Source organism: Pagrus major, chromosome 13 (assembly GCF_040436345.1).
Source record: "Pagrus major chromosome 13, Pma_NU_1.0".
NCBI classification, from domain to species: domain Eukaryota; kingdom Metazoa; phylum Chordata; class Actinopteri; order Spariformes; family Sparidae; genus Pagrus; species Pagrus major.
In genome coordinates, this window is record NC_133227.1 from 7,500,484 (window position 1) to 7,526,385 (window position 25,902).

At 40.2% G+C, this 25,902-nt stretch overlaps 2 protein-coding genes across 4 annotated transcripts; one reads left to right on the top strand and one right to left on the bottom strand.

Annotated features, from left to right (window-relative positions):
* On the bottom strand, nt 1-5,770 carry angptl5 (angiopoietin-like 5). Its single transcript, XM_073479882.1, has 8 exons — nt 5,543-5,770; nt 3,762-3,924; nt 3,563-3,666; nt 3,377-3,470; nt 2,663-2,766; nt 2,451-2,571; nt 526-711; nt 1-431 (listed from the first exon to the last, which is right to left on the bottom strand). Exons 1-8 carry the CDS (start codon nt 5,597-5,599, stop codon nt 112-114), a joined length of 1,149 nt encoding a protein of 382 aa, XP_073335983.1. The 5' UTR covers nt 5,600-5,770; the 3' UTR covers nt 1-111.
* Nucleotides 5,771-11,051: 5,281 nt separating this feature from the next.
* On the top strand, nt 11,052-25,131 carry LOC141006951 (transcriptional coactivator YAP1-like). 3 transcript variants are annotated; one of them, XM_073479265.1, is made up of 9 exons: nt 11,052-11,288; nt 11,605-11,839; nt 15,512-15,711; nt 16,318-16,472; nt 18,989-19,090; nt 19,326-19,429; nt 19,600-19,718; nt 20,144-20,244; nt 20,997-25,131. In XM_073479265.1, exons 2-9 carry the CDS (start codon nt 11,636-11,638, stop codon nt 21,176-21,178), a joined length of 1,167 nt encoding a protein of 388 aa, XP_073335366.1. In that variant the 5' UTR covers nt 11,052-11,288; nt 11,605-11,635; the 3' UTR covers nt 21,179-25,131. The 3 variants fall into 3 exon arrangements, with proteins under 3 accessions (XP_073335366.1, XP_073335368.1, XP_073335367.1); XM_073479267.1 differs by lacking the exon at nt 18,989-19,090; XM_073479266.1 differs by lacking the exon at nt 11,052-11,288 and having other exon boundaries at nt 11,548-11,839.
* The last annotated feature ends 771 nt before the right edge of the window (nt 25,132-25,902 follow it).

Consider the following 25,902-nt stretch of genomic DNA (forward strand, 5'->3'; position numbering starts at 1 on the left):
TTCTTATCCTTCCTTCCTGTTTTATTAAAACTTCATGTTGTACAATGATGCAGTGCAACTTATACAATGTGTGCTTTCTTCTTTTCACCCTCAGTTTCTCCTCCTCCTCTGTCAATTATTGGTCGCAATCCTCCTGATCTTCATCGTGACGGACTTGATGGTGTGAGGGACCCCGTTCTGTCTCCAGGTGTCCCACAGGATGTGCATCCTCCGTCCCTGGTTCTGCTCCGCATCCTCAGGGGAGCCATTGAGGTTTGCCAGGCCGCACTGGTTGAACCACCATCCCGTCTGGTTGTGCTGAGCGCTGCAGCTCTCCACCGTGCGGTTGTTGATGGAGCAGGAGGGATTACAGCCGTCGTTGTCCACATCTGAGGCACTAAAAGGAGCTGTGTCCTGGTTCTGCTCCTGCTCGTAGCCACGAAATGCATCACCTGGACAAACACACACACAGACAGGCATTTTTCATTTGAATTTGCTCTGTGTAGAAAGAAAAAAGCACAAACCACTTGATTTGTTTAGTCTTACCTGCACTGCCCGCATATCTGCCCAGGTGTATACTGAAGAACTGGGTTTCAGTGTCCAGGCGGAAATCATCGTATGACGCATAAGAGGTGACGTCATCGTTGGAGACCAGAGCCATGTGAAGCTGGAACCGAGTATCTTTCTGGTTCACTATATGAAACACCTTCTTCAGACCCAACCAGTGCTCCCCTACACACACACACACACACACACACACACACACACACAAAGAGATTGTGCTGTTACAACAGTCATCTTTAATCATAATTAATTGTAAATTAAAATCTTCCCTTAGATTTTATAAATAGTCACATTTTTAAAAACCTTAGAGTTAGCTTAGAGTTTGTTAGGTCAGTTTGAAATCCAATTCTCATTTTAATATAAACAGATAACAGATCCATTTAAGATCCATTAAATTACTTTTGTTAATAATGGAATGAACTGATGGAAATTTTAATGTCATATTTTAGACAACAGTGTTTGGCAGGCGTTTTAGAAGACTCTTTCTTATTTCAACAAAGTCTGACTCCAAGATGTAGACTGTGGGTATAAGCCTGCCATTGGCAGCAAATGATAGATGGTAACTGTAGTTTAGTGAAACTTGAAATTTGTACTCCTTCACTTAGTTAGTGTTAGAGAAAGATCAGGGTTTGGGTTAAAATGATCATTCTAGTAAGATATCTATCAAGATATCTTGCAGGTCTGAGGTTTCCATCAAGACACGACCGCCATTGGCCGCCTATTTCAGTCAGCATTCTCCTCTCCTTCTGCTATCTCACCACATCCTCAATCCAAAACGATTAAATATTTCGATTCCTGGTGTCTCAAAGCGACATTCTCAAAATGACATAACCACTGTAGAGTACCAGCGAGATGCATACTGGACACTTCGTCATAGCTTGCAGTTTGGTTAGGTTTAGGACATCATTGCTGTTTTTGTTAAATAACTACATTACTTATGTAACTTTGGTTACAAGCATACGTGACGAAGGTTAACTCTAACTAAATGTATATAATTTATCAATAGATAAATTAAAATGCCATTAAATGCACCAAAAATAATATTGAAAATAAATATTGGCATTAATTTATTTATAAAATATGACAAAAATTGATTCCTGACGATTCATGTTTTATTTTCCTTTGTTTTAATTTATCTTATCTTATTTTATTTTTAACAGGTCGTTTTTCTGATGAAGACGAATCTGTTGCTACAGGAACCAACAATAACCTCAGAGCAAGCAAGCTACACAATGAAAATGGCAAGTTACCCTAACCTGGAAACAAGCCAGCAGTTGTTACCTTTTGTTTTGCGGAGAAAATGTGCAAATGTACAAAACTCTGCCCCCCACATCCTCCTGCTAACACCACTGTTTTGCAGGGGCACCCTCGCTGCATCCTTAGCTTCAAACCAGAGCGTTTTACCCCTGTGGCAGAATGATACTGGGCGAAGTAGGACCATCCTTCAGCGCTGTGGAGAAAGGTCTGGCTATGTGAGACCAGTTTCAACATGATAAATGCCCCACGTCCATGGAGGAATGGTTTTCCTGGTCTGGTGTGGAAGACCTTGACTGGGCAGCACAGAGCTCTCTCCTCACCCCCATCTATCTGTGGGATGAACTGTCTGGAGACTGTGAGTCAATGTCAGTGATGGACCTCACTAATGCTCCTGCCGCTGAATGGGAACAAATCACTGCAGCCAGGCTCCAAACTCTCATCTAAAGTCTTCTGAGAATATTTATGAGGTGTTCAACAACCACAAATGGATGTGATACGTTGGGCCGTGTATGTGCTAATGTTCATCTTACAGTCAGTGTGCAGTCAGCTGGCACACCTGGAATACATTAGCTGTTGTTTCTAACACCTAAACCTCCCCCTTGTGTCGGTTTTAAAGCTTGAAACAGGAAGCATGTCTGACTTTATACAACCTGCAAGGTGTCCAAAGCCATCGACATAACCAGCCCAGGGTCGTTTGAAGTCAGTTAATCCATCAGTCCTCCGCTGCATCACCGTCCATCCGCCTCCCATGTAGTCCATCTCACAGAAGACCTGCAGCACACATTATGTTTTGATGGTGATGCAGACGTCGAGTGACAGACCGTGAGCAGCTTTATTATTATTATTATTATTATTGCTGTACCTCAAACGAAGAGTCTGTGTTCTCTGGGTGGACGATGTAAATACCACTGGGGATCTTGGGGACAACCGACACAAGATTATCTTTGATGTCGCTGCAGTCTCGTCCTAATCAAAACAAACATGCTCTCTTTTGTCATCAAGAAGAAAAATAACCTTCACTGGTGCAGCTACTGTTTAGAAATCATTAAGGACAAAGGAATGACTGCATATCTAGGCCCATAATGTATCTCTCTGCCTGCTCACAGTAAGTTAAACAACAGTGCTTCAGTGGCAGAACAAGAACAAAGAGAATTAACACACGTGGAAATAAAAAGACAAATATTCTAACCTGTATTTTCATTTAGTTCTGTATACGGGAAAGAAATAATTAAAAACAGATAACGTATATTAAAATCAATTAAAATTATTTTTTGCAACAAATTAATATATGTTTAAAAATATATAAATGAAATGAAATATTCTGTTGTCTTTATATGTCCACATTACTATTTTATTTAATTTTCTTTATATTTGCACATTTTTATTTCCATATTTTTTCTTATTTTTTACATGTTCGTTTTTTGTGTGTTTTTTTTTTTTTTTTTTTGGACATCTTGCGACAGGTAAACTGATATTTATGTGTAAATTTGGGGGAATTTGTCACCCGTATATGTGAATGTTGTTTCATCATCATGCGTGTGTTGTGTGTGTTGTGTGTGTTGTGTGTGTGTGTTACCGTGGGATTGCACAGGCTTGATGGAGTACATCTCAGTGTTGCTTCTCTGAACCTCGGAGCTGAGCGTCTGCACTTTGGTCATCAGCTCAGTGACCTGGAAACATGACACTACTGTACATGCAGCCGGCCAATCAGATGCTCAGAAACCTTGTTACTAGGAAAAAACAAGAAGGACTCCACTTTTACCTGACTGCTGAGGATGTCCAGGGCTCTCTGCTGCTCCTCCATCACATCCCTCATCAGCTTCCGGGTGCTGCGTCCAAACGCCAACAGAGACTGCTGTAACTGGCCTAAAGACACACACAGACACACACACACACATTCTGAACAACAGATGCTGATGACAAAGGTAACAATCACACCAGGAAAGAGGAGGAAGTGTTACCACAGATTGAATGTTTCTCATCTCGTAGCAGCTTGACGGTGATGTCACACGGGATGGAGCATGTGTCCCGACCTTTGGGAGGTTTCTGGCCTTTGACTGGAGCATCAGAGAAGTCCTCATTCACTATTTCTGATTGGTTAAAATCAGTGCTGTTTCCTGTGTCCTGAGAATCAAGATGAAACCGCAGTAAGAGTGTAATCCACAGGTGTACGTCTGCACTTGTTGTATAACTAGTCTGGGATGTCTGACCTCAGGCACTTCACAGAGTGAGACACAAAGTCCTGACCAGCCTCTGTAGCTGATTCTGAACTCCCTAACACGGGAGGACATATGAAAAAATTCAATCTCTTCTGGGTCAACAAAGTTTTCGGTCGGATGGCTACAAACAGCACGGCACAACTTCAATATCCTGTCTTCAAATCCTGCAAATATTTTGTGATCAGAGAAGAAACTTAAATACATTTACTCAAGTACTGTACTAGAGTGTGTATTTCCATTTGACGCTGCCTTCTCCTTCTACTGCACTACATTTCAGAGGGAAATAATGTACTTTTTACTGCACTACACTCATCTGACATCTGTCATCACTACTTATCTTTTATATTTTTATCCATTCTTCAATGCAACACATATGATTAGCTTCTAAGTCTTTATAGTTTTATATTCTTGTAAACAAAAACATCACCTATTGAGGGGATATTTAAACACAATTCAAATTCAACACAAAACAACTTGTTTCAATAATTCTTTGAAATCAACTTCTTCATTACTCATCTGCAGCTACTATTCATTCTTGTTTGGACACTTGTTTCATTAAATCAGTGTCACCATTATAAAAAGTACTCAAAAGTCATACTTGAGTAAAAGTGATGATACTCTGTTAATATATAACTGCGGTAAACATGAAAATCACCAATATGAATAATAGTTAAGAGACGTGTGAGACAAGTGTCTGATATTAGATGTATTTAAGTATCAAAAGTACAAATGATTACATATATATTTTACATGTATGTATATACTGTGGGTTGAACTGATATACAGATATGGCAAAGCTATTTACAGCTTCTGATAATTCAAATCAGTGTTTTATATTATAAGACTCTCTAAAAAAAATTATAGCTCTCATTCAATGAGAGTACAAGTAACTCAAAATTGTACTTGAGTACAGTAGTGGAGTAAACGTACTTAGTTACATTCCATCACTGGTCACCATCACGTTGTTTTTATGTTTTGAGGATTTTGTAGATTAAACAGCCCAATGCGCCATAAAGTAATTAAAATCAGCTCTACTTCAACCAACCACAACTGGTAGAAATACTGCTCGCATGTGAATGCAAAAGTGATAATAATCTTATATTATTAATATACTAGATATCTTAGTTTTGGTGTTAAGTCCATTTTTGCTGATATTCATTTTGAGTGCAGGAGTTTTAAATTTAACAAAGAATCTTTTCATTGAGGATAAGCTATATTTAATTCTGATATAACTAATAAAAGAAAAGAAAAATCCATGATTCATCTATGATGCCAAACTTGAACCCCTAAACTGATTGCATCAGTGTTTCTTGAAGCAATTTACTCAACAGACATCTGCAAAAACAAAAAAAAGGGAACGATGCAGCTGTTTGTATTTCTCCTTTCACATGAAGAAGCTCCCTGACAACTATCCTACTCACAGTCATATTTCATATCCCCATACAAAATTTGCTGATAGACGTCTGAGTGACATGACAGATGACTAAAGTTGTAAACATTTACAACATGCATATCATACATACTGTGGAGGAAAGCAGATGAGGCAAAAGCAGCAGGAGGACAGTTGTTGTCCACATCATGTCAGAGTCGTCTGACGGCGGTTTATTTCCTCCAGTAGTGAGGGGGGCTGAGCTCTGTCCACTGCGTCACCGGCAGCCACGCGTTCATTGAAGCTTTATTTTTCCACAGAGTCTGCTCTTTTCCCTCACAGGTCCATCCTTACCCTCGAGTCTGCGTCTGCTCCCTCGTCTCAGTTGTCACACTTTCTCCTTGCTGCCTCTCTGACTGCCTCCACCTCCATCTTCATCCGTCACTCCCACTTTTTCTTGTAAATTCCCATGACAACATCCCCTAAAAGAGGAGGGAGAATTTGTAAAAGTGTCTTGGTGATAAAAGTCTGGATATGTTTCTGACTAGCAGCTGAATGTGCTGATTCCAGATTTGTGGTGACGAGTGATTACCTCCCCCTCAGTGTGTATATTACCAGGCTTTGTTATTTTACTGGTTATATCCTGCCACCACCATGAGAACCAGATGTGGAGAGGTAAACGGGCAGCTTGTTTTAATGCAGGAATACTTTCTCCCTGCTGGTGTCTGTGCGTGGGAGCGGCAGCTGAAGGTAGGGTGCAGAGACAGCAGGGTGTCTCTGCTTCTTGTGCTCATATTCCAGCCCTCTGTTACACCCCTGACCACTGACTCATGCATCTGAAAGCAGCCTCCCACAGGGTCAGACCAATTACTCCTGTTAACTGGCCAGTCAAGCAGTGAGGAGTGTAAAACGATAAAGGGCAACAGCACATTCCAGTCGGGGTCCAGCTGGAGCCAGCCGGCCTGTCACTTCCCTGGAAATCTTTGTTGCAAGAGCCAAAGATTTGCTGTTGTTCTGAACCTGTGTGCATTTACAGCCATGGTCAGTGAGAGGAATGTGGAAAACCTGGTGCCGCCGCCTCAGGGCCCCCCACATCTGTCCTATGTTACATACTCTTGTAAAGCAGTCTATGCATGTGAATGACAGATTATATCTGCCAGAGAACATGCCGGCACAACTGTGGTAACTCTTAATCAAATGCTCCACTTGTGTCTTAAAAAAAAGATACAATACATTAAAGATATCATCATTAATATTTCTGCATTTAAATGTCTAAAAACTAGACCTTTGTTGTATATTTTATTGAGTTGTGCTCTTAAATGTTTCATACAATGTTCAAACCCAGAAAAATCATACATTTATTCAATGTAACGGTGCATTCTATGGAAGCCCTAAAGGGCCATGCATTCATACATTTTATTTCTTCCGTTTTCCCGTGATAACGAGTTAATTTCATTCGTTTTCTCGAGATCTCGAGTTATTATCTCGAAATAACAACTGCCATTTTCCTGAGATAACGGGATAATTTTCTCGAGATCTCGAAATAACGAAACTTTGTTTTCCCGAGATAACGATATAATTAATTTGAGATCTCGAGATAACAAAACTTTTTTTTCCCGAGATAATTATATAATTAATTCGAGATCTCGAGATAATGACTGTGATATGATAGGCCTGAGATTATGGAGACGCCCGGGACCTCGTAGCTGGTCAGCTATGTAGTTAACGATGACAGGCTCTCTAGATTGCACCGCCGATATAGCTGAAGCCTTGCTAACTCTTTTTAGATTTCGCACACTAATGTGTATATTATCTGTAATAGCAAGGCATAATGCTATTTCAGCCTGTGTCAGGCCTTGACTGAAAAGATAAGAGACGCGGTGATCGATATGCTCCTGCTCCTCTGTAATTGCTACACTGAATGATGTTTCCTGCAGTGATTTAATATACTACACTATCGTTTTGTTTTTTCAAGATCTCGAATTAATTATATCGTTATCTCGGGAAAACAAAGGTTCGTTATCTCGAGATCTCAAGAAAATTATCCCGTTATCTCAGGAAAACGGGATAAAAGTTGTTATTTCGAGATAATAACTCGAGATCTCGAGAAAACAAATTACATTAACTCGTTATCACGGAAAACGGAGGAAATAAAATGTATAAATGCATGGCCCTTTAGGGCTTCCGTACATTTCAGACTCACAGAGTAGGTAGAAGTCGCCAAACGTGACTAAAAATGGCGTGAACATTACATCATCTCTGAGCATCTCTGCCTGAATCTGTTAGATAGATTTTCATCTGCAATGGTCGATGTTTAACAATAAAGACCACAACTCCCATGATCCCTTGCCTCTCACGTCTTTTGTTTTGATTGAGAGGCAGCTAGCGACAGAAATCACATACTGTGCGTTTAAAACCTGCTTGATGGTTTGAAGGAGTAGTTTGACATGACGCTTGTTCACTTTCTTCTGAGAAACACAACACAGAAGCTCCACGGAGCCCCTTTAAGCTCACTGATGAACACTTTTTTGTTTAAGTGTAAAACAATGTGTTTCATGGCTGGCTGTCTTTCTTTGAACAGAACCAGGTTAGCTGTTCTTTGTTGCAAGTCTTTTTGCTAAGCTAAGCTAAGCTAATCAGCTGCTCGCCGTAGCTTCATATCTATCAGAGTTGCAATGGGAGCAGATAAGCTTGTTTTCCAAAATGTTAAAGGGTGAAGCAGCGAGCCTTGCTCAGTACAAGGATAACAAAATCCACCTACCAGCAGCTTTAAAGCTAACAAATTACACATGTTGTATCTGGTTTGTTCCAGCACATAACTCCCCAAAAAACACAGCTTGTTTTTACTTTTTGGTGTAAGGGATACATGTTGATGGGTTTCAACAAAGGTGGGCTTTCATATTCATAATACACCACCTACAGTTATTCAGCTGGCACAAATAATAATACCAATGGAATGTCTTGCGTACAGATTTAGATGTTAAGTGGATAATTTATAAAGATTTTAATTTCTTTACATGTGCTGGTAAAAGGCTTGCAAATGTTATGTTTAAAGGAATGATAGATGGCAATAAAGAAAATAGCTAACTGATATTAATATTTATTTTAAGCAAATGTGTGTTTTTCCAAAATGTCAAACTATTCCTTTAATAATCAAACACTGGCGAAAAACCTTAGTCATGTTTATTCTTTTTAATGTCTGTCCTTTCCTTCATCAGTGTGTTTTTGTATTGACTCTTCAGTGCCCTCCTAATTTAATTCTTAATACCACTTGTTCATTCACTTTGTTTGCAGTGTGAATAGGCTCCTGATAAGTTGCCTGTGCCTCACTGATTTGGTGGTGAAAGAGCACTGATTTAAAAACAACAACAACAACAACAACAGTGTGGAGGTGATTTAGTTTAGAAAAACATCAGAATAAATCCTGCAAGTGTAAGTAACAAAAAACTAAATATGTTACAGGTGTGAAGGTGTGACAGTGCCATCTACTGCACTTTGGTTTGTATTACATTACAGTTATGTTTGTGTTGACCTGTTGTCATAGTGAATTTGACTTCTCAACACACAAAAACGTTGAATAATTTGGATATTGTCACAGACTGGACTTCACATATAAAAAACATGTCTTACAGAGTAATTTGTTTTGATAAGACACAACAAATAATACAAACAACACTGTTTCTGATGCTCAAGAGTTCTAGTTAATGACGTGCAATTTTCCAGTGCGTTTTGTTACACAGAATAAAATAAATATCTTGAATCACATTGTTTTCCTCTTAGACTTCAGCTTATACAAGCTCACTAAACATGAAAACTGCTCAAGTAATTACACACACAAATGCTGTATATTGTGTACTTATAATAAGAAAACAACTGGTTAAGTCTGAAAAAAAAAGATCTTAATAGGCTATAAATTGACATATGGCTTTAGGGGTAAATGTAGACTTCCTAAGATTTAGTTAATTATTCTTGGATCATATAGTAATAATAGAATATGTGCTGTATAAACATCACAGGTGTACACTTTGAGGCAATAACAAGTGTGAGGTGATAAAATGTGAACTTTTGGAGCAGCACTGTCTCTCACAGCTCTCAGACTGATGCTTTAAAAGTGGGAAGGGCTGCTGGAAATCTCTGCTGCCCTTTTCTTCACCCTCAGCTTATGCAATTCCGTCATGGATACAGACAGGAAGCAGTCCCAAAGCTGCATCAGTCACACTCTGGTGAATGTGTGCAGACAACAGAGGCAGTGGAGGAGTACCAATCTGTATGAGTCTGAATCACGAGCGATTCAAATACACGAAAAATGTTTTTAACTAAAAAAACATTTTGACCTGAAGAAGATATATGTGTTTTTTGTAATGAGTTGAATATTTAACACAGAATAAACGTCAAATAAGGTTATCGGTGCATTATGGTTCAAAGTTTAAGGTGTACACATGAACACACAGATGTTTTTAGCAAAAAATAAACAAACAAATAAATGAATCAATGAGCTGCTGTGAGGCAAAATGCTCTTTTAATATGTAAGATCCCTTATGACTGATTATTTATCATAATTAGAGCATGGTTGGTGGAGTGACACTCAGAAATTAAGGCATTTAAAGGAACAGTTTACCCAGAAATTTGAATTTAGTCATTATCTACTCACCGTCATGCCGAAGATTTCGTATGAGTCTGATGTAAATTACATCTTTTCTTATCTATTTGGGATCTCTGGGCTTCCAGAGACTTAGACTACGCTGTACAAGCTGTTTGGAGCCATTTAATATTCATTTTTTAAAACATTTTTAACAAAGTCCCCATCTGCTTCAGTTGTTTAGGAGAACGCTGCAACGCTGTTTTGCCGTGAAGCTCCAGAAATGTTTTGTGGACTGCGAAACTTCACCCGACTTTCCATCAGCATGAGGGTGAGTAGATAATGACTGCATTTTCATTTTTGGGTGAACCTGTCCTTTAAGTTTTGCCACTTGAAAATCACTGTGTTATTTATAAATTATATTTATTCGTCAAATCTATCATTTTTATTGTCCAATAAAACATCCATTCATCGGTGGCTTATAATGACTGATACAGCGACAGGCTCGTCGATATCAACACCAGGCCGGGCGGCCACACATTTTTCTTGAACTCGATCTGTTGGCCAGCTGAGCTCCAGCTGGCTGTTGCGCATGTCTTCCACTAGAGGGCGCGACACTGCGGCTGCGCCTGCACGGACAAACAGGCTCCGGCTGGGTTGGCCTCATCAGGGGCGGATGTTTTCTCAGTGCAACTTCCCAATCTCCCCCTCCCCAGCCCTCCACCCCTCAACAGACCAGGCCCGGGGACGGAAAGAAATGACTCGAGTTGTACATCTCTTTTCTGCGCTCGTGGCCCCTGGAGCAAAACGTCACTTGACTGTAATATCACCTCATCTGTGCCTCATGTCGAGGGCTGAAAGAGACTTGTTTGATGCAAATCATGAGTGAATAAGTTGTCCTCTCAGTCTCGTGTTGATGGTGTGTGTGCGTGCGTGCGTGCGTGCGTGTGTGTGCGCGCTCGCAATGAAATATTTGCCCCTGTAACTGCGGCAGCTTTAAAGCCTGCAGCCCCGCCCCTCAGCACTATCACATGAATCTGGACTGAGCAGTGGATGTGAAAAAAGTTTGGAGGTCTCGCTGAAGTCACTTTTCCACTACTGCTCTCACATGTTGAAGTTTTTGTCCCCCCCTCCCCACTTGAGGAGGATTTTTTAGTTGAGAGTGTGGATCGGATAGCAGTGTCGGTGTGAGTGTTTCCCCGGCTGTGATTTCTCCAGTTTCTTTTTTTTTTTTTTTTCCCCTGCAGGAATACAGAGAGAGGGAGAGAGAGAGAGAGAGAGGGAGAGAGAGGGAGAGGGGAAACGGTCTGGCTGCTTGAAGGTATGTGGGAGGCATGTAACGTGTTGTGCGCTGCTCTGCTTGGCGATCCTCGCTTTTTAATCGCTCTCCTTCGCCGTCTTTACGCGGGGATCGCTTTTGTTTTCCCAGCCGACTGACTTCCGAGATGTTACAGCTTCAAACAGACACGCAAAGGACACAAAAGTTCAGACGGGGTGTGGGGAGGAGGGGGGAGGGTGAGGGGGGGCGAAAAGTGTAAACAAATCCGATCATAACTCCAGACGCGTCTGCTTTAACGGGACCTGACGTTTATTCTCCTGTTTCTTTCTGCCTGTGATTGAACTTTTTTTTTCGACAGATTTCGTTGCGACACCAAAAACTTTGGCGACATGGACGCGCACCGCGGCGCGCCTCCGGCCGGGCAGCAGATCGTGCACGTCCGCGGGGACTCGCAGACGGAGCTGGAGGCCCTCTTCAGCGCCGTGATGAACCCCAGCAAGGCGGCCCGACAGCCGGCCTCTCTGCCCATGAGGATGAGGAAGCTGCCCGACTCCTTCTTCAGGCAGCCGGATTCACGAGGCCACTCCAGACAAGTAACTAAAAAGCTGCTGGCTTAAAGAGCAAACCATCATCACATACATGTGTACGACTGCCCTGCAACACACACTGATGACCACAGTAACAGAACAGGGCTGCAACAGACCATTATCGTCATCAATCTGCTGATTATTATCACCATTAATCGACTGTCAAGTCTGTTAAAATGTCTGAAAGTTGTGAAAAATGCTCATCACAACTTCCCCAAAAAGACTACTCCTCATTTACCATCATAAATGACAAAGTAAAGCAGCAAATCCTCACATATAAGAAGCTCGAACCATTTATGCTTGAAAAACATCGAAAAAACTATATATAACGATATTGTTATATTATTTATAATTTGGAGATATAAGATGTTTTCATTTATCACTTCTACAGACGAGAGTTCACTCTGATACTGTTGGCAAGATTGTCTCTGTCCTCTAGTGTTGATTAAGTTCAACAGATTTCAGGGATTTAATATTTGATATTTGATATTTGACCATCCCTTTGCATCCCTAATTGACAGTTATCTTTTAATCAATGAATTGACTAATTGTTGCAGCTCTATAATAGAGATGATATGTAATGTAATCCAGCAAGGTGTGAAAAATGCTCATCACAATTCCCTGGAGCACAAAGTGACGTCTTCTAATTGCTTCTTTTATCCAAAACCCAAAGACCCCTCATTTACTATCATAAACGACAAAGAAAAGCAGCAGATCCTCACATTTAAGAAGCTGGAACCATCACATATTTGATGAAAAAATACAAAATTATCAAAATAGTTTTTGATACAGCTGCAGGATATGGTCAAAAAAAACAAAATGATATTATTTTGACAGATATTACGATTACTATTAGCAAGAATGGTCCTTTTTGCAGCCCCAATTGAGATCAATTATCTTTTGATCAATTAACTGACCAGTTGTTGTAGCTCTATAACAGAGATGATGTGTAATGTAATCTAGCACTACCTGTTGTTTTTCATACATGAGAGGGACAAATATTAGAAACAAGTCCTGCAACAATCAGTAATTTCATCAATTAGTTAAGACTCAGACTTATTAGAGAGCAGTGCTGATTAGAGCTGAAACTACTGAGTATTCTCATGACTGATCTTTACGATTAATAGACTGTTAAGTCTTTAAAACGTCTGAAAATTGTAAGAAAACGCTCGCCACAGTTTCCCAGAACACAAAGTGACATCTTCAAATTGCTTCTGTTATCCAAAAAGAAGAATAAGCTTCATTTACTGTCATCAGTGACGCAGAAAAGCAGCAAATCCTCACATTTAAGAAGCTGGAACCAGAACATTTTCGCGTGATAAACATCTGAATCTAATAATCGATTATCAAAGTAGTTGACGATGGGGCTGCAGGATATGATCTTCATCTGGAGAACAAGATCTGTGGACCAGGTCATCTCTGCAGCATTACAGTACTTCATTATAATGCTGTTTACCTTTATCAGAAAATGGCAGACTTGCGACTTGGAGACTGTACTTAGCCATTTTGCGATTTCATTAATATCAATATTAATTGTGCAGCCCTACTTGGCAATTCATTTTGAAAAATCAGTTGATCTGCTAATTGTTGCAGCGTAAAGATGTTTCTCAGCGAAACTTTGTCCACACCTCCCCTACATGAGACGGACGAATTATCTGAAACACTGATCCAATGAAGTCCTGAAACAATCAGTGAATTCATCAGTTAGTTAATTGACATTAATAGAGACCAGTGCTGATTAGAGCTGAAACTACAGAATATTCTCATCATTGTTGAACCTGCACATTATTTTCTTAAAAGTAGCGCACATTGCAGTTTCCCACAGCCAGAGGTGAGGTCTTAAACGTCTTGTTTTATTTGACCAACACCCACAAATGTTTGATTTACTGTCATGTATAAAAATAAGAGATGTCGAATGCACACATCACACAACTTATTAAAATATGATCTAGACCGTTTCTGGTTCAAGCTTCTTAACTGTGAGAATTTACTGCCTCCTATTGTTGTTGTAAGCTGAGTGATTTTGGGGTTTGGCTGTTGAAGACATCAGTTTGGGCTTGAGGAAAATGTGGTGGGCAGTTTTTACTGACATTTTACAGACTAAACAACCAGTTTTGAAAATAATTGACAGTTACATCTCTAATCTGTGTGTCCTCAGTAAACACAAGTTTAAGTCAGTATTTGTTGCAGGGCTGCTTTACTGGATGGTTTTTACATTTCTGTGGTCACTGACTGTGAGTTTCTACCAATTACATTTATTAGCTAAGACTATAAAATATGTTGTAGATGGTCTGGTGCACAGGAAACTTTTTTTTCTTGATATTTATTCAAAAAAAGAAAAGAAAAAATAACAAAGAGCAATGGATACACAGATCACAGAAAAACTGTATATGTACACGTCAGCCCATACAATGAGTAGATTGTCCACAAGTGGGTTGATTGTCCATTTGAATAAAATCAAGTAAGATGATGAAAGGTCCAAGAAAGTGGCCTGAGAGCTGAGGTCCAGAAAGGTCGAGGCTGAGTTGGAGAAAACTCAACACGGTAGAATCCATTCTGATACAATTAGTTTCCGATGTTGACAGCTCTCCTTCTTAATATGTTCAATAAAGGGTCCCCAGATCTTTAGAAATGTTAAGTGGGCATCAGAGAGAGCATACCAAATGTATTCAAAGTATAAACAACAAACCATGTCATTCAACCATTTTTAAAGCGAGGAGGAGACGCTCTTTCCACTCTCTCAGAATGACCCTTTTTGCTGTAATGATACCAAACATAAGGGCTTGTTGTGGTGCATGAGGAAAAGTCACAGAGTAGTTGGAGCAACCCAGTATTACAAAGAGAGTGGAGTGGTTGTTGAATATGTTGCTGTACAAATGAAAAAAGTCATTTCAGAAGCCCCTGAGCTCGACCATAAAAGATTACCTAGGATCCTGTCAGCTGACCTGTGAAACACTTTATTATGTTATGGACGAATGCACCAGACATTCAGCTACCTGCTGTCCAATACGCCCGATATTACCTTCAAAACTCTGTTATAAAATCTGTAATCATCAGGCTTCCGATGTAGCTGCTGTGTAATTATATTCACTGCCTAAATCATAAAAGTAAACATGGTGGAAAGTAAAAAATAATGACAAAGAGGAGCAGTGGTCATGAGTAGGCCTTAAACAACTTTGACAAGATTTAACACATTTAAGCCTTTAAAAATGAATACGGGAGTTATTAAATGTTTGAGATGTTTCTGATATTTTTTCCAACTCCTGTAATGATTGAGTAATAGAAACCCACTATTGGGCAAATGTAATCTTGAATTAGCATAAAAAATGTATGTCACTAGATGCAGTTAAAGTATAGACACGATGTTTAATGTGAGTTAATTCACGTGCTTATCATGCACATGTCTCGGTGACATCTCTGGCTGGTCCTCTTGTATACGAGGCCTTTTCGATTAGTCAGATTTCACTTTCACAGACATGGTTCAAACATTATAATCCCTGAAATCTGACACCAGAGGACAATGAAAGACAATCTTGCTCCTCCATAGAAGTTTTAAAACCATCTTTTAAAGTGAGGCCACCAGTGCCACAGTTCGTCCTCTAATCCTTTTTCACTTTGGTTTCCATCCAAACCTTTTCTCGTCACTGCAGTCGTTAACCCGGCTTTGTTTCCCGTCAGGCCAGTTCGGATGGAGGTGTGTGCGGCTCCCTCACTCCTCATCACGTCCGCGCCCATTCCTCCCCTGCCTCCCTCCCAGTCAACTCCCTCTCCACTCAAGCAGCAGATGTAGCAGCGACGCCGATCATACCTGACGACGTGCCACTCCCCCACGGTTGGGAAATGGCCAAAACACCTACTGGCCAACGTTACTTCCTCAAGTAAGGTTTCACTCCTGCTTATCAGTGTGTTTGATCTTCTGTTGAGAAACCTGTCACAATGTCCCAAAGCTCAAAGTGATGTCTTTAGATTGCTTGTTTTATGTGACTGGTTGTCCAGAAATCAAAAAAGGCTCAATTAACATTCATATAAACAGAGAAAAGCAGTAAATCTTCACATGTAAGAAGTCAGAACCAGCACATTTTCTGTATTTTTGCTTGATAAATAACCTAATAGATCATTCAAACTATCAAAATTCATCCACCAATCATTTTGTTTGCTTTCTAACTGGAGGTTCATCCTCCTTGAATAAGAGAGAAATAAAAGTAAAGGGAAACACGCAGCAGTGCAGATAAAACTAATCAGTTTCATGCAAACAGAAAATGTTCCAACTAGTTTTGCAACCCGTATGGTTTCAGCCGGTTTGATTCATGAGAGCACATGGCCTGACACACTCCTGTCAAAGGCCACCTGTGTGAGTGTAGATGTGCATGCACATCTGGTCGTACAGGTAAAGCAGGTCTAAGGCAAAAAACGTGCCTTCTTATCCATCAGGTTGCGGTGGTGTGACAGCTACAGATAAGTTTCGACTTGTTGTGTGTTTGCAGTCACCTGGATAAGACAACCACTTGGCACGACCCCCGACTCTCGCAGCTTCAGTCGGCTGCAGCTCAGCATCCCATCTCTGGCACTCCAGTCCACGCCCACTCCCTCAGCAACCCGGCACCCACTACGCAACCACAAAACATCAATCCAGAGACAGGTATCACTCTCACTCCACCACCCCCCCTCCTTCCCTGTTCACAATCCAGTTTCTTTTTAAAGCACAGACCTGCTTTTCATAGTTCAGCTCCATCAGCAGCTGGTCAGGTCTTTGCTGGGTGTGATTTCTACGGGATTCCCTGTTTGGCCTCTACATCCATGGTTCTGGGGACTTTGGTGGGACTGATCACATTCATAGATTAAAGTCTCGAGAGTCTATGAAAGAAACAGCCAAAGACATGACTCAGGTTTCTATATTTTAGTGAGAGCGTCCCACCATACAGAAGGGTTTTCTTATTTGGATGCAAGTTTTATAGCTGTTGTGACAGTTGTTGCATTTTGAATGAATTTCACTCACATCAAATTTTAAAGGGTCGGTTTAACCAAATTACAAAAAAAATTCTTAAAGATGCACTATGTTGTTTTGGGGATGAAATTTTGGTCAGAAGAGAAAGATAGTCATTGATTGATTTTTTTATTATACCTATAGAAACTAGGGGCGGCTGTTCCCCTGGGCGGAACTGAGCTACATGCCGAAGTATCCTTGAGCAAGATACTGAACCCCAAAACTGCTCCTGACGCGCAGTTGGCACCTTGTGTGGCAGCCTCTGCCGTCAGAGGGCCCTGCAATGAGCTGGCGACTCGTCCAGGGATATACCCTGGCCTCCACCCTATGAGAACTGGATTTGGCCCCAGTAACCCCCGCAAAAGGGGGGATAAAGCAGTAACATCTCCGCGACCCTCACGGAAAAAGCGTTCAAGATGATGTACTGAACTGAACTGAACTGAACATATAGAAACTATAGGTTTTCATGACTGAATAAACAAAATGAATTTAAAGGACAACACAATTCCAGACCCTGCTGCCTTTCTAGCTTCAAACAGTGTTCTGGGGACCTTATTTTCCTCTGCAGACAGGATGCAAGTAAAAATAAATAGTGCTGGGGTTGTCTCATTAATATTGTAAATATTGAAATTCTGAGTTTGAATTTCTTCTACAGAACTGCATAGTGCCCCTTGAAACTCTGTGAAGGATGGGGTCATAACTGCTCCTGACTAATGTAGGCACCAGGTTTTGAAAATGAGTCTACTGGTTGAACATTACACTCCTATAACAGTTTGACTCAAAGGTGCCTACATTACCCACAATGCAACTTGAGTGACATCACTGGAAGCATTTTATCAGATGACCATTGATTGTGAACCTATCCTTTACAAATCTGGGCCATAGGGTATTTCTCCTGTCAGTCCTACACAGCGGTGGTGAATGACATTTAATGTGTATCCCTTGAGGCATTGAGAAGTGAGAAGCTAAAAAGCCACAGATTTCTCTCAGGAATCAGTAGAGACCAAAAAGTTAAAAGAGAGTACAGTGGCCACAAACACGACTACAAATGAATAATAACGTTAGTCCACATCTCCTTAATGTGTAGCTGCTTGCTAACAAGTTTATCACAACAACTCTGCAAGGTACGTCAGTGTCATGTTTACTGCCCCCAAGTGGCCAAGATGCCATTAAATGCAGTAATGCATTAATTAAAACAAAATAAAGACACAATGTGCTTGTTACTCCACTGACCTCACTGTGAATATTTTCATTGAAACTACGTTCTACTGAAGAAATAGTCCCAATGAAAACTAATGTGTTCAGTGGCTTATGCAGAATAATTTACTGGATGCTGCTGTCTAACTTTTATATTGTATTTTGGCTGAACAGACTCTTTAAGAATAAAACATTTTTCCTCTTTTTTTTCTTTTTACAAAGAGCAACCTGAGCATTAACTGTGGTGTTTTACAATCTCCCACCAACTGCATTCAGACAAGAGCATAGGCTACTATACTATTTACCCACTAACCTTCACTTCTATTCCTAAAACCTCTACAAACAAGATGCTACACAGACATTAAAGGGACAGTTCACCCCAAAATCAAAAATACATATTTTCCCTCTTACCTGTGGAGCTATTTATCCATCTTGATTGTTTGTATTTTTGTGAATTTCTGAGTTCTGGATATACCAGCCTTCTCTTGAATATAATGGTACTTGATGGCACTCGGCTTGTGGTGCTCAGAGCGCTAAAACATACATTTGAAAAACTCAACAGTAATGTCTCTTTACAGAAATCATGACTTGGTTACTCAAGATAATCCACAGACCTTGTTGTGATCAGTTTCATGTAGGAACTGAAGAAACTACGGTGAGAGGCTTGCTAACTAAACTAGCTAACATGACCAGGTTATGATTTCTGGAAAGAGACACTGCTGTTAAATTTCATCTAGTTCGACTATATCTAAGAGAAGGCAGACATCTCTATGGCTGACATCTCCAAAACACTGCAACTCACACCAAAACACTCTAGATGGATATATAGCACTACAGGTAAGAGGAAAAATGTGTATTTTTGACTTTGGAGTGAACTGTCCCTTTAAAGGACGTGGGCCAGATTCAACTTTTTTACTCTCCATGCACTCCATCCACCATTTGCCTTCTCACTGTGTACTTTCGCTGCTGTTCAGGTCCACTGCCTGAAGGCTGGGAGCAGGCTGTGACTGCAGATGGAGAGGTGTACTACATCGATCACATAAATAAGACCACCGCATGGGTCGACCCGCGTCTAGGTAGCACACTATCAAATTTGTGTCTCCTGAATTGACAATTCTTGTTTGTCAATGAGAAACTCTTTTTTTATTCCATTATGTCCACCATCACAAGTTGCTGTTTAGCAACGAAAATAAGAAAGATCGCAAAGTTTGGACAAGTTTTCCTCATAAATATGTCAAAGCTGTCATGTTTGACCTCCCTGGATTTATGTAGTAATCAAAAAGTTGTTTTCCTATTAATCTTATGTTGCAGCCCAGAAGATGAACCCTGGCATCCTTGGCTTGGCACTGCAGCAGAGGCAGGAAAAGGAAAGGCTCAGGTGCAAACAAGGCCTCCCTCCGCAAATCACACTACAGGTCAGAGCTGGAACAAAATCAGACTTGGATGAACTTTTTAAAATCATTTCTTGTGTTTCTGGTTGTATTATAGAGTTTATTCAGTTCATATTCAACTGTAATTGAATTTTTGTTTTGTGTAAACAAGGTTTGAGGTTTACGAGCAGGTCTGTGTATGTGTTGTGTTGTAGGAGGCAGGAGGAAGGAACCAGATGCCCGGCGGGATGGACCATGACAGGAACGCACAGACACTTGTCCCGTCCCTGGATGTCAGGATCAGAGCCTCCAACCACGAACCCACACTTAATGGGTGAGTTCATGGTTCATATTATTGTTTTGTGCTGCAGATGTTCTTTAAAGAGTTGTCGTCATTAAGGGACAAAAGTGGGAAAATAATTCATAACCTTAATTTGTTAAAGCATTAACACAGTGTAGAAATAATCAATTAAAAGCTGTTTTTTTTAAGGGATTAAGAGTTGGTCCAAAGGATCACCCCTTTGCATAAATGTGATATTTTCTGCTTTATCAGGATATAAAAAAATGACCTCAGCAGTCTTTCCAGAAGAAATGTCCCAGTGACTCTGAACAATCTCTCAATCCCTCTTTATAAAAAACATTTTCATTAAGGGTTCTGTCAGTTCAGTGACTCAGCAGAATTTCTGCTGGTCATTCCAGTTGTTTAACAGAAGACGATCAGATACAAAGAAATGTTTTTATGTGTGTGTTCCTGCACAGCGCTCACTCTCGCAACGAGAGCACTGACAGTGGTCTGAGCGTCAGCAGCTTACCCCGCACATCGGACCACATGTTGAGCTCTGTGGATCACATGGACACTGGTAAGACACACACACACACACACACACACAGAGTATATACACGTGCACAGAATGCCTTAATGCCTTTCTGTGGGTCAGATTCTAATTTATCCGGGTCATAAAAGTCATAAGTCATAAAATAAAAACAATCTTTTTATGGCAGAGTGATGAGGGTGTATTTAGGAGTCTATTAGCCTGCGGAAAAAGAAGCTGCTCTGTAATCTGGTGGTACAGTTTACTGTGTTTCGCCATTGTCATATTAGAGATATTAATTTAACAAGCTACAAACAGATACATTACCTCATCGCCAGTAATACTGCAAACAGCTGTTGAGAAATGAACAATAGTATTAAAAATGTGTAGTGTCTCGCCTTTACTCACTTTCAAATTAAATGCACGCGCTGGCCAGATCAAGATCTTGGTAGTACTGATTATGTCCACAGGGGTCGCCAGAATCAACAAAAGATTTAAGTTCCATGTAGTAGCTTTAAAATAAATTGTGCTTTCAGCAACTCCCCTCCATATATCTTTGTATTAATTTATTTTTGCACATTAAATAGAAGCAGCAGAGGGAAAACATGAATTGTGTGTTTTATTCACACTTCCTGTGTGACAAAAACCTTTACACACACTGATCCAGGGGCAGCTGTATGTAAGAATCCCTTATTTTGTGAAAAAGCTCATCCTAATTCCTAAATTTCTCCCCCCTCACTGCTGATATTGAAATCTTCCACACAACTCAGTCATTTATTCTTGTTGTTTGACTTCTTCAGGCGACTCTGGCGAGACCTCCTCGATGACCTTACAGGAGTCGATGCCCGTGCTCCCGATGTCTGAGGGCGAGGAGCTAATGCCCAGCATCCCCGAGGGTCTCAGTTCAGACCTTCTGATGGACATGGAGACCGTTCTCTCCGGGTCGCACATGGACAGAGACAGCCTGCTCACCTGGCTATAGACACGTCCGGCCACCGCCACAAAATATGGTTTGACATGAAATCTTCATAACGTGACTGAGAATTCTGGAGAATCTGGTACAGAACAACATTACTGAGAGAATATGCTACTGTTGTGTGATGGATCCCTAACACTACTCGCACCCCGAGGAAAGAAAAAACCCTGACGCTCGCAGATGGTGGTAAGCTGCTGGTATTCTCTGGTTTTCGGGCCTGGTGTTACACAGATGCATGACAGAGCATCCATATTTTAGAGACACTCCTTTCTTGTTAGTCATTGGCCTCAGAGGGAACTCCCCACGTCTCTGGTAAAAGCTCATTTTGGAGCACAGATTTATATTCTTATCCCCACTTGGGTGATACTGTTTGCAGCAAAAGTTTTAAAACACATTATCAAGTCAGTGAAGCGTGCATGTAGCAGAACATAGATAATAATAAAAAGTTGCTCTAAAGATATATAACAATAATTGAAAATATCATATCCATTTTACTTCACATAGCTTGTGGGAGCAACGTGTAGTGCTACTACCTCTAAGCAGCTTGTAATTTGTGATTTTAATGCTCGCAGAGCTAGAAGAGCCAACAGAACTAAGAGCAAGAGATCAATATAACACTACATTGGTTCCAAAACCAGCACAAAAGGAGCTCCCACTACCACAGAAGGACATCAGGGGGGAGAGGACGCACCCTTGTGGTGAACCGGTAGAGGATGAAGAACACTAACAAAAGTCCCATTTAACTTTAGAACACAAGCCAAAAAACAGTATTAAAACCTGTCTGTGTGGAAGACTGTGGGGCTGCTCAAAACCAAGATTTGAATGTCTGAGGAGGGTTTTTTTGTTATGTTTTTACTTTAAAGTTAAGGAGGATGAGCTCCATCTTTGAACTAATCAAAGCCTGACAAAAGGATTCAGAGAAATAAAGGCTTACAGTAGAGGAGTCTCAACTTTGGGCACTAAGAACACAATAAAGTGTGGTTTTAAGAGCTGGAACATACAGAGGATGTCTGCAGTGAATGAGCACGTGTTCAGTATAATGCAATCCAACACAATACAGGGTTTCCCCCAGGAAAGTGTGATCCTGACGCATGTGACCAGTTTAGTTAGTGGATGAAGGCCTAACACACCATATATATCGCCTTTGATGGGTGAAATAGCATGTTTTACTTTATAAGTCCCCCACCAGTAAAACACGTGTTTCTTCTTGTTCCTACAGTTGAATGTTTGAGCTTCACTGTGTAGAACGGGTTTGACACTAGAAGGCTGTTTTCACGTTCATCACCAAAAGTGTTAATTTTCTCTGAGCATACACAAGTGTGATGTGGAAACTTGAAGCCTCCAGTGCACATTTGCTAAGAATGGACTGTACAGTGAAGTAGGAGATATCTCCCATGAAGTATTTGCACATATTTGCATAATCATAGATTATTTTTTTAATGAGGGAGAAGAAGTAGATGTAATTTTAAGTTTTCAAACAAGATAATACAACTTTTCTTGGGTAGGAAACCATATCAGAACCACATCATTAGTCAAATTCCAGTGTTATAGACGTGTTAAAACATGTCTGGAGAGGATGTTTAAAAACATTTGCCAACCTCCAGGAAACCCCGCACCAGCCTTGCTGTAAAATCACCTTTTTTAAAGCAACATTGTCTTGTCAACGTCTTGTAATCGGGTGAATGGTGTCTCTGTCTCTATCACTTGTTTCTGCACTGTGTAACATAAGTGAGAGGGTAGGATCACAGCTTTACATACACGTTTACTTCAACATACAAGTTTTGAACACATAACATTGTTATGACGTAATGAGTTGTGTTTGTAGTTGGCACCTACATTACGTCTGGGATTTGTATTTATGACAGTGATGTCACACAAATGTGGGGGCACCAAATTCAACAAAATGCCAATTTCTACACAATTCAAAATTCAAGTTAACACTTCTCTTTTTGTTTTAGTCTTTGTTGTGTTGGATTGCATTGTATCGTACATGGTTTCAGTCATTTTGTCCACTACAGCATTGAATATAAGCTTGAGAGAGGTAGTATTTATTGGAGATTTGTTTTATTGGATTGCGTTATATTGTACAGTTGTAATGTTATTGTTTCCCCCTTGTTTAAAAAGTGATGCCACGCAGTTGCCATCAAGGCCTGGATGGAGATTTTAGCACTTTCTGCTCGGTGCTAATACATCTCTCTCTCCTAGTGGCTCTGAAGCATAAAGAAATATTCATCATCTCTAACTAATCTAACTATTGGCTTCACACATTCTTATTCATTCAGTGGCGTCATAGGTTTGTTCCCACAGAACGACGTGCAACCAGTAACTGTTTCAGCCGGTTTTAAGTTGAAGCTCCTCAACTACAAATCATCTGTACTTGACACTTTTGCATCCACTACAGATTTAGCTTTTCAGATGCACCTTTCTCACCATTTTCAGGCCTCCATTGTTTTCCATTCATTTCTAAAAATCGATTAGCGGACTCTTGAAACTTATATCATCATTCACTGTCATCAGTCTTGCTTTATGGTGCTGTGCCGGCGATTTGATTCGAGTAGTCTACACTGCACTACCACACAATGATGACGCACTCTTGTCTAGCACACTCCATTTCTAAGCTAACGTTAGCTACAGTCGCTCTCTGAGTCCTTCACAAAGAAATCCACAGTCCAGCATTAAACTACTTAAACAAATCGTCCACAGGATTAATACATGTAAATTTCTACTCATTTTCACCAGAGCCCTTTTAAGGTGCGAACCAGTGTGAACGTCAGTGCTAGACAATCAAAACTGAAATACCTCTTCTCTGATACACCATGCCTTATTCACCAAATGCAGTATTTTCTTTATCACCACAGATACCATGTGTAAACCACCACATTATCATCAAGAGAAATATAAATGACCATCGATACAGTACAACATTACAGTCATCTTATCCTAATATTCTTTTTTTTATTTAAAACCACATAGACAACAAATTCAGTATTTTTCGAAAACACAGTAAACATAAATCCCTCACACCACTTAATGACTATTTATGAATAACCCTATCTAAATTCAAAGTCGATCCACGGTAATGAACTGCACCACGGGAGAGAAGTTTCAAGATCCTGCTAATAGATTTTCATATTGTGTGGACATGTATGGATTAGAGGCCTGGAGCTATAGAAAAAAACACATTCACATTACTAAAGCAGAGCAGCGTTGATTTCAGAACACTTAGCAGTGATGTATCATGTATGTGATTTGTTGTAAATAGACTAAAACATGCATGAACACTGGTGTAATCCTTCAAAAATAAGTGCCAGTGTCAGTGCCATTAAGATATCAGTTTGCTTCCACTCTGTAGAGTTATCACTTCCTCCAGTTTTCCACTCTCAAAGAGCTGCATACTAAGCGACATACTAATTGCGGATGCTGTGTTCTTGGTGTATTTTGTTCTAACTGCAAGTGTTATCTGGTGCTCTCATACAGAAGGCAATCGTCAATAAGGGGAGCTCCTTAACTCTCCTTGTTTCGTTAAACTATATAATAAGTATATAATCTGTTTTGTTTTTTTATGCGCTGGGTTGTTTCTGCAGTGTGTTTATATTTTACCTGAAATGGAAGCTGTTAATTATTGGTGAGAGCATTTCTTCTAACCAGCTTCGTTTTTATAGAGAAATAAGTCAAGACTTCATTCACAACATCCCCAAATAAAGAGCCGTGGGCCTGTACTGTTCATACACATAATGCAACACACTACCTAGCCTATTATTTATCTTAGCATGCATGACACTTGCTATGTATGTTACATATAATGTTTATTATCCTATTTACAGAGTTTGGAGGCAATCAGACTTGTTTTGTACCTTTTTTTTTATGCATGTGCTTTATATAAATATATTTCTTCTTACTCTCACTGTAATCATTTTAAAGGAGTTTCTGTTTAATAAACTTTTAAATACACCTGGCAAGTAGTAGTTATCTAGTGACGTGTTTTGTGTGGCTTGTCGATGGTATGGTTGTAAAACTATGCCTCTTTTTTTATTGGATGACTGGAGTTTATTGTGGTCGGATTTCTGTTTACTCTATGTTCAGGGAGTAGCGCTTTTCTTTAAATGGACTTGCATTTCTATAGCACTTCTCCAGTCTACTGACAGCTCAAAGCGCTTTACAACACTTAGCACATTCACACACACATTCATACACTGATGGCAGAGGCTGCCATGCAAGATGCCAACCTGCTCATCAGGAGCAATGTGGGGCTCAGTATCTTGCTCAAGGATACTTTGACATGTAGTCAGGGGAGCCGGGGAATCTAACCAGCGACCTTCCGATTACTGGAAAACCCACTCTACCTCCTCGGCACAGCCGCCAGCCGGCTTTACTGAATGAGATTTGTGTTGTTTATTTATTCTACAGGGGCATTCACTGCCATCTTACCCAGAATTCAGAACTTTCCACAGTTCATCTCATGGATTTTCCCAAAGAAAATTCAAATGAAAACTTCTGTTAAATTCATGAGACCTTGCAAAATCCTATCACTGTACGGCAAATACGTTTTTTCTTATGAATTTGTGAATCTTGGCCCTCCAAGCTAACTTTCATCATTTGTGTGAGTATTTGTGTGTGTATTCAGAGCCTCAACAAGTGCTTATTTTTCAGTAAATCGGGTTGAAATTTCTAAAATGTTTTGTGGACTATGAAACTTCACCTGACTTTCCATCCGCATGGGGAAAGTCTGA

Bases quoted from the DNA above. Each gene is read 5' to 3' on its own strand.
- angptl5 (XM_073479882.1), bottom strand. From the start codon at position 5,599: ATGATGTGGACAACAACTGTCCTCCTGCTGCTTTTGCCTCATCTGCTT. The intron at 712-2,450 runs GTTGTATAAAGT...GTGTGTGTGTAG, and splicing joins TGGCTTTGGACACCTTGCAG to GGGAGCACTGGTTGGGTCTG. The intron at 432-525 runs GTAAGACTAAAC...GTGTTTGTCCAG, and splicing joins CAGATATGCGGGCAGTGCAG to GTGATGCATTTCGTGGCTAC.
- LOC141006951 (XM_073479265.1), top strand. From the start codon at position 11,636: ATGGACGCGCACCGCGGCGCGCCTCCGGCCGGGCAGCAGATCGTGCAC. The intron at 11,840-15,511 runs GTAACTAAAAAG...GTTTCCCGTCAG, and splicing joins CACGAGGCCACTCCAGACAA to GCCAGTTCGGATGGAGGTGT. The intron at 16,473-18,988 runs GTATCACTCTCA...GCTGCTGTTCAG, and splicing joins AAACATCAATCCAGAGACAG to GTCCACTGCCTGAAGGCTGG.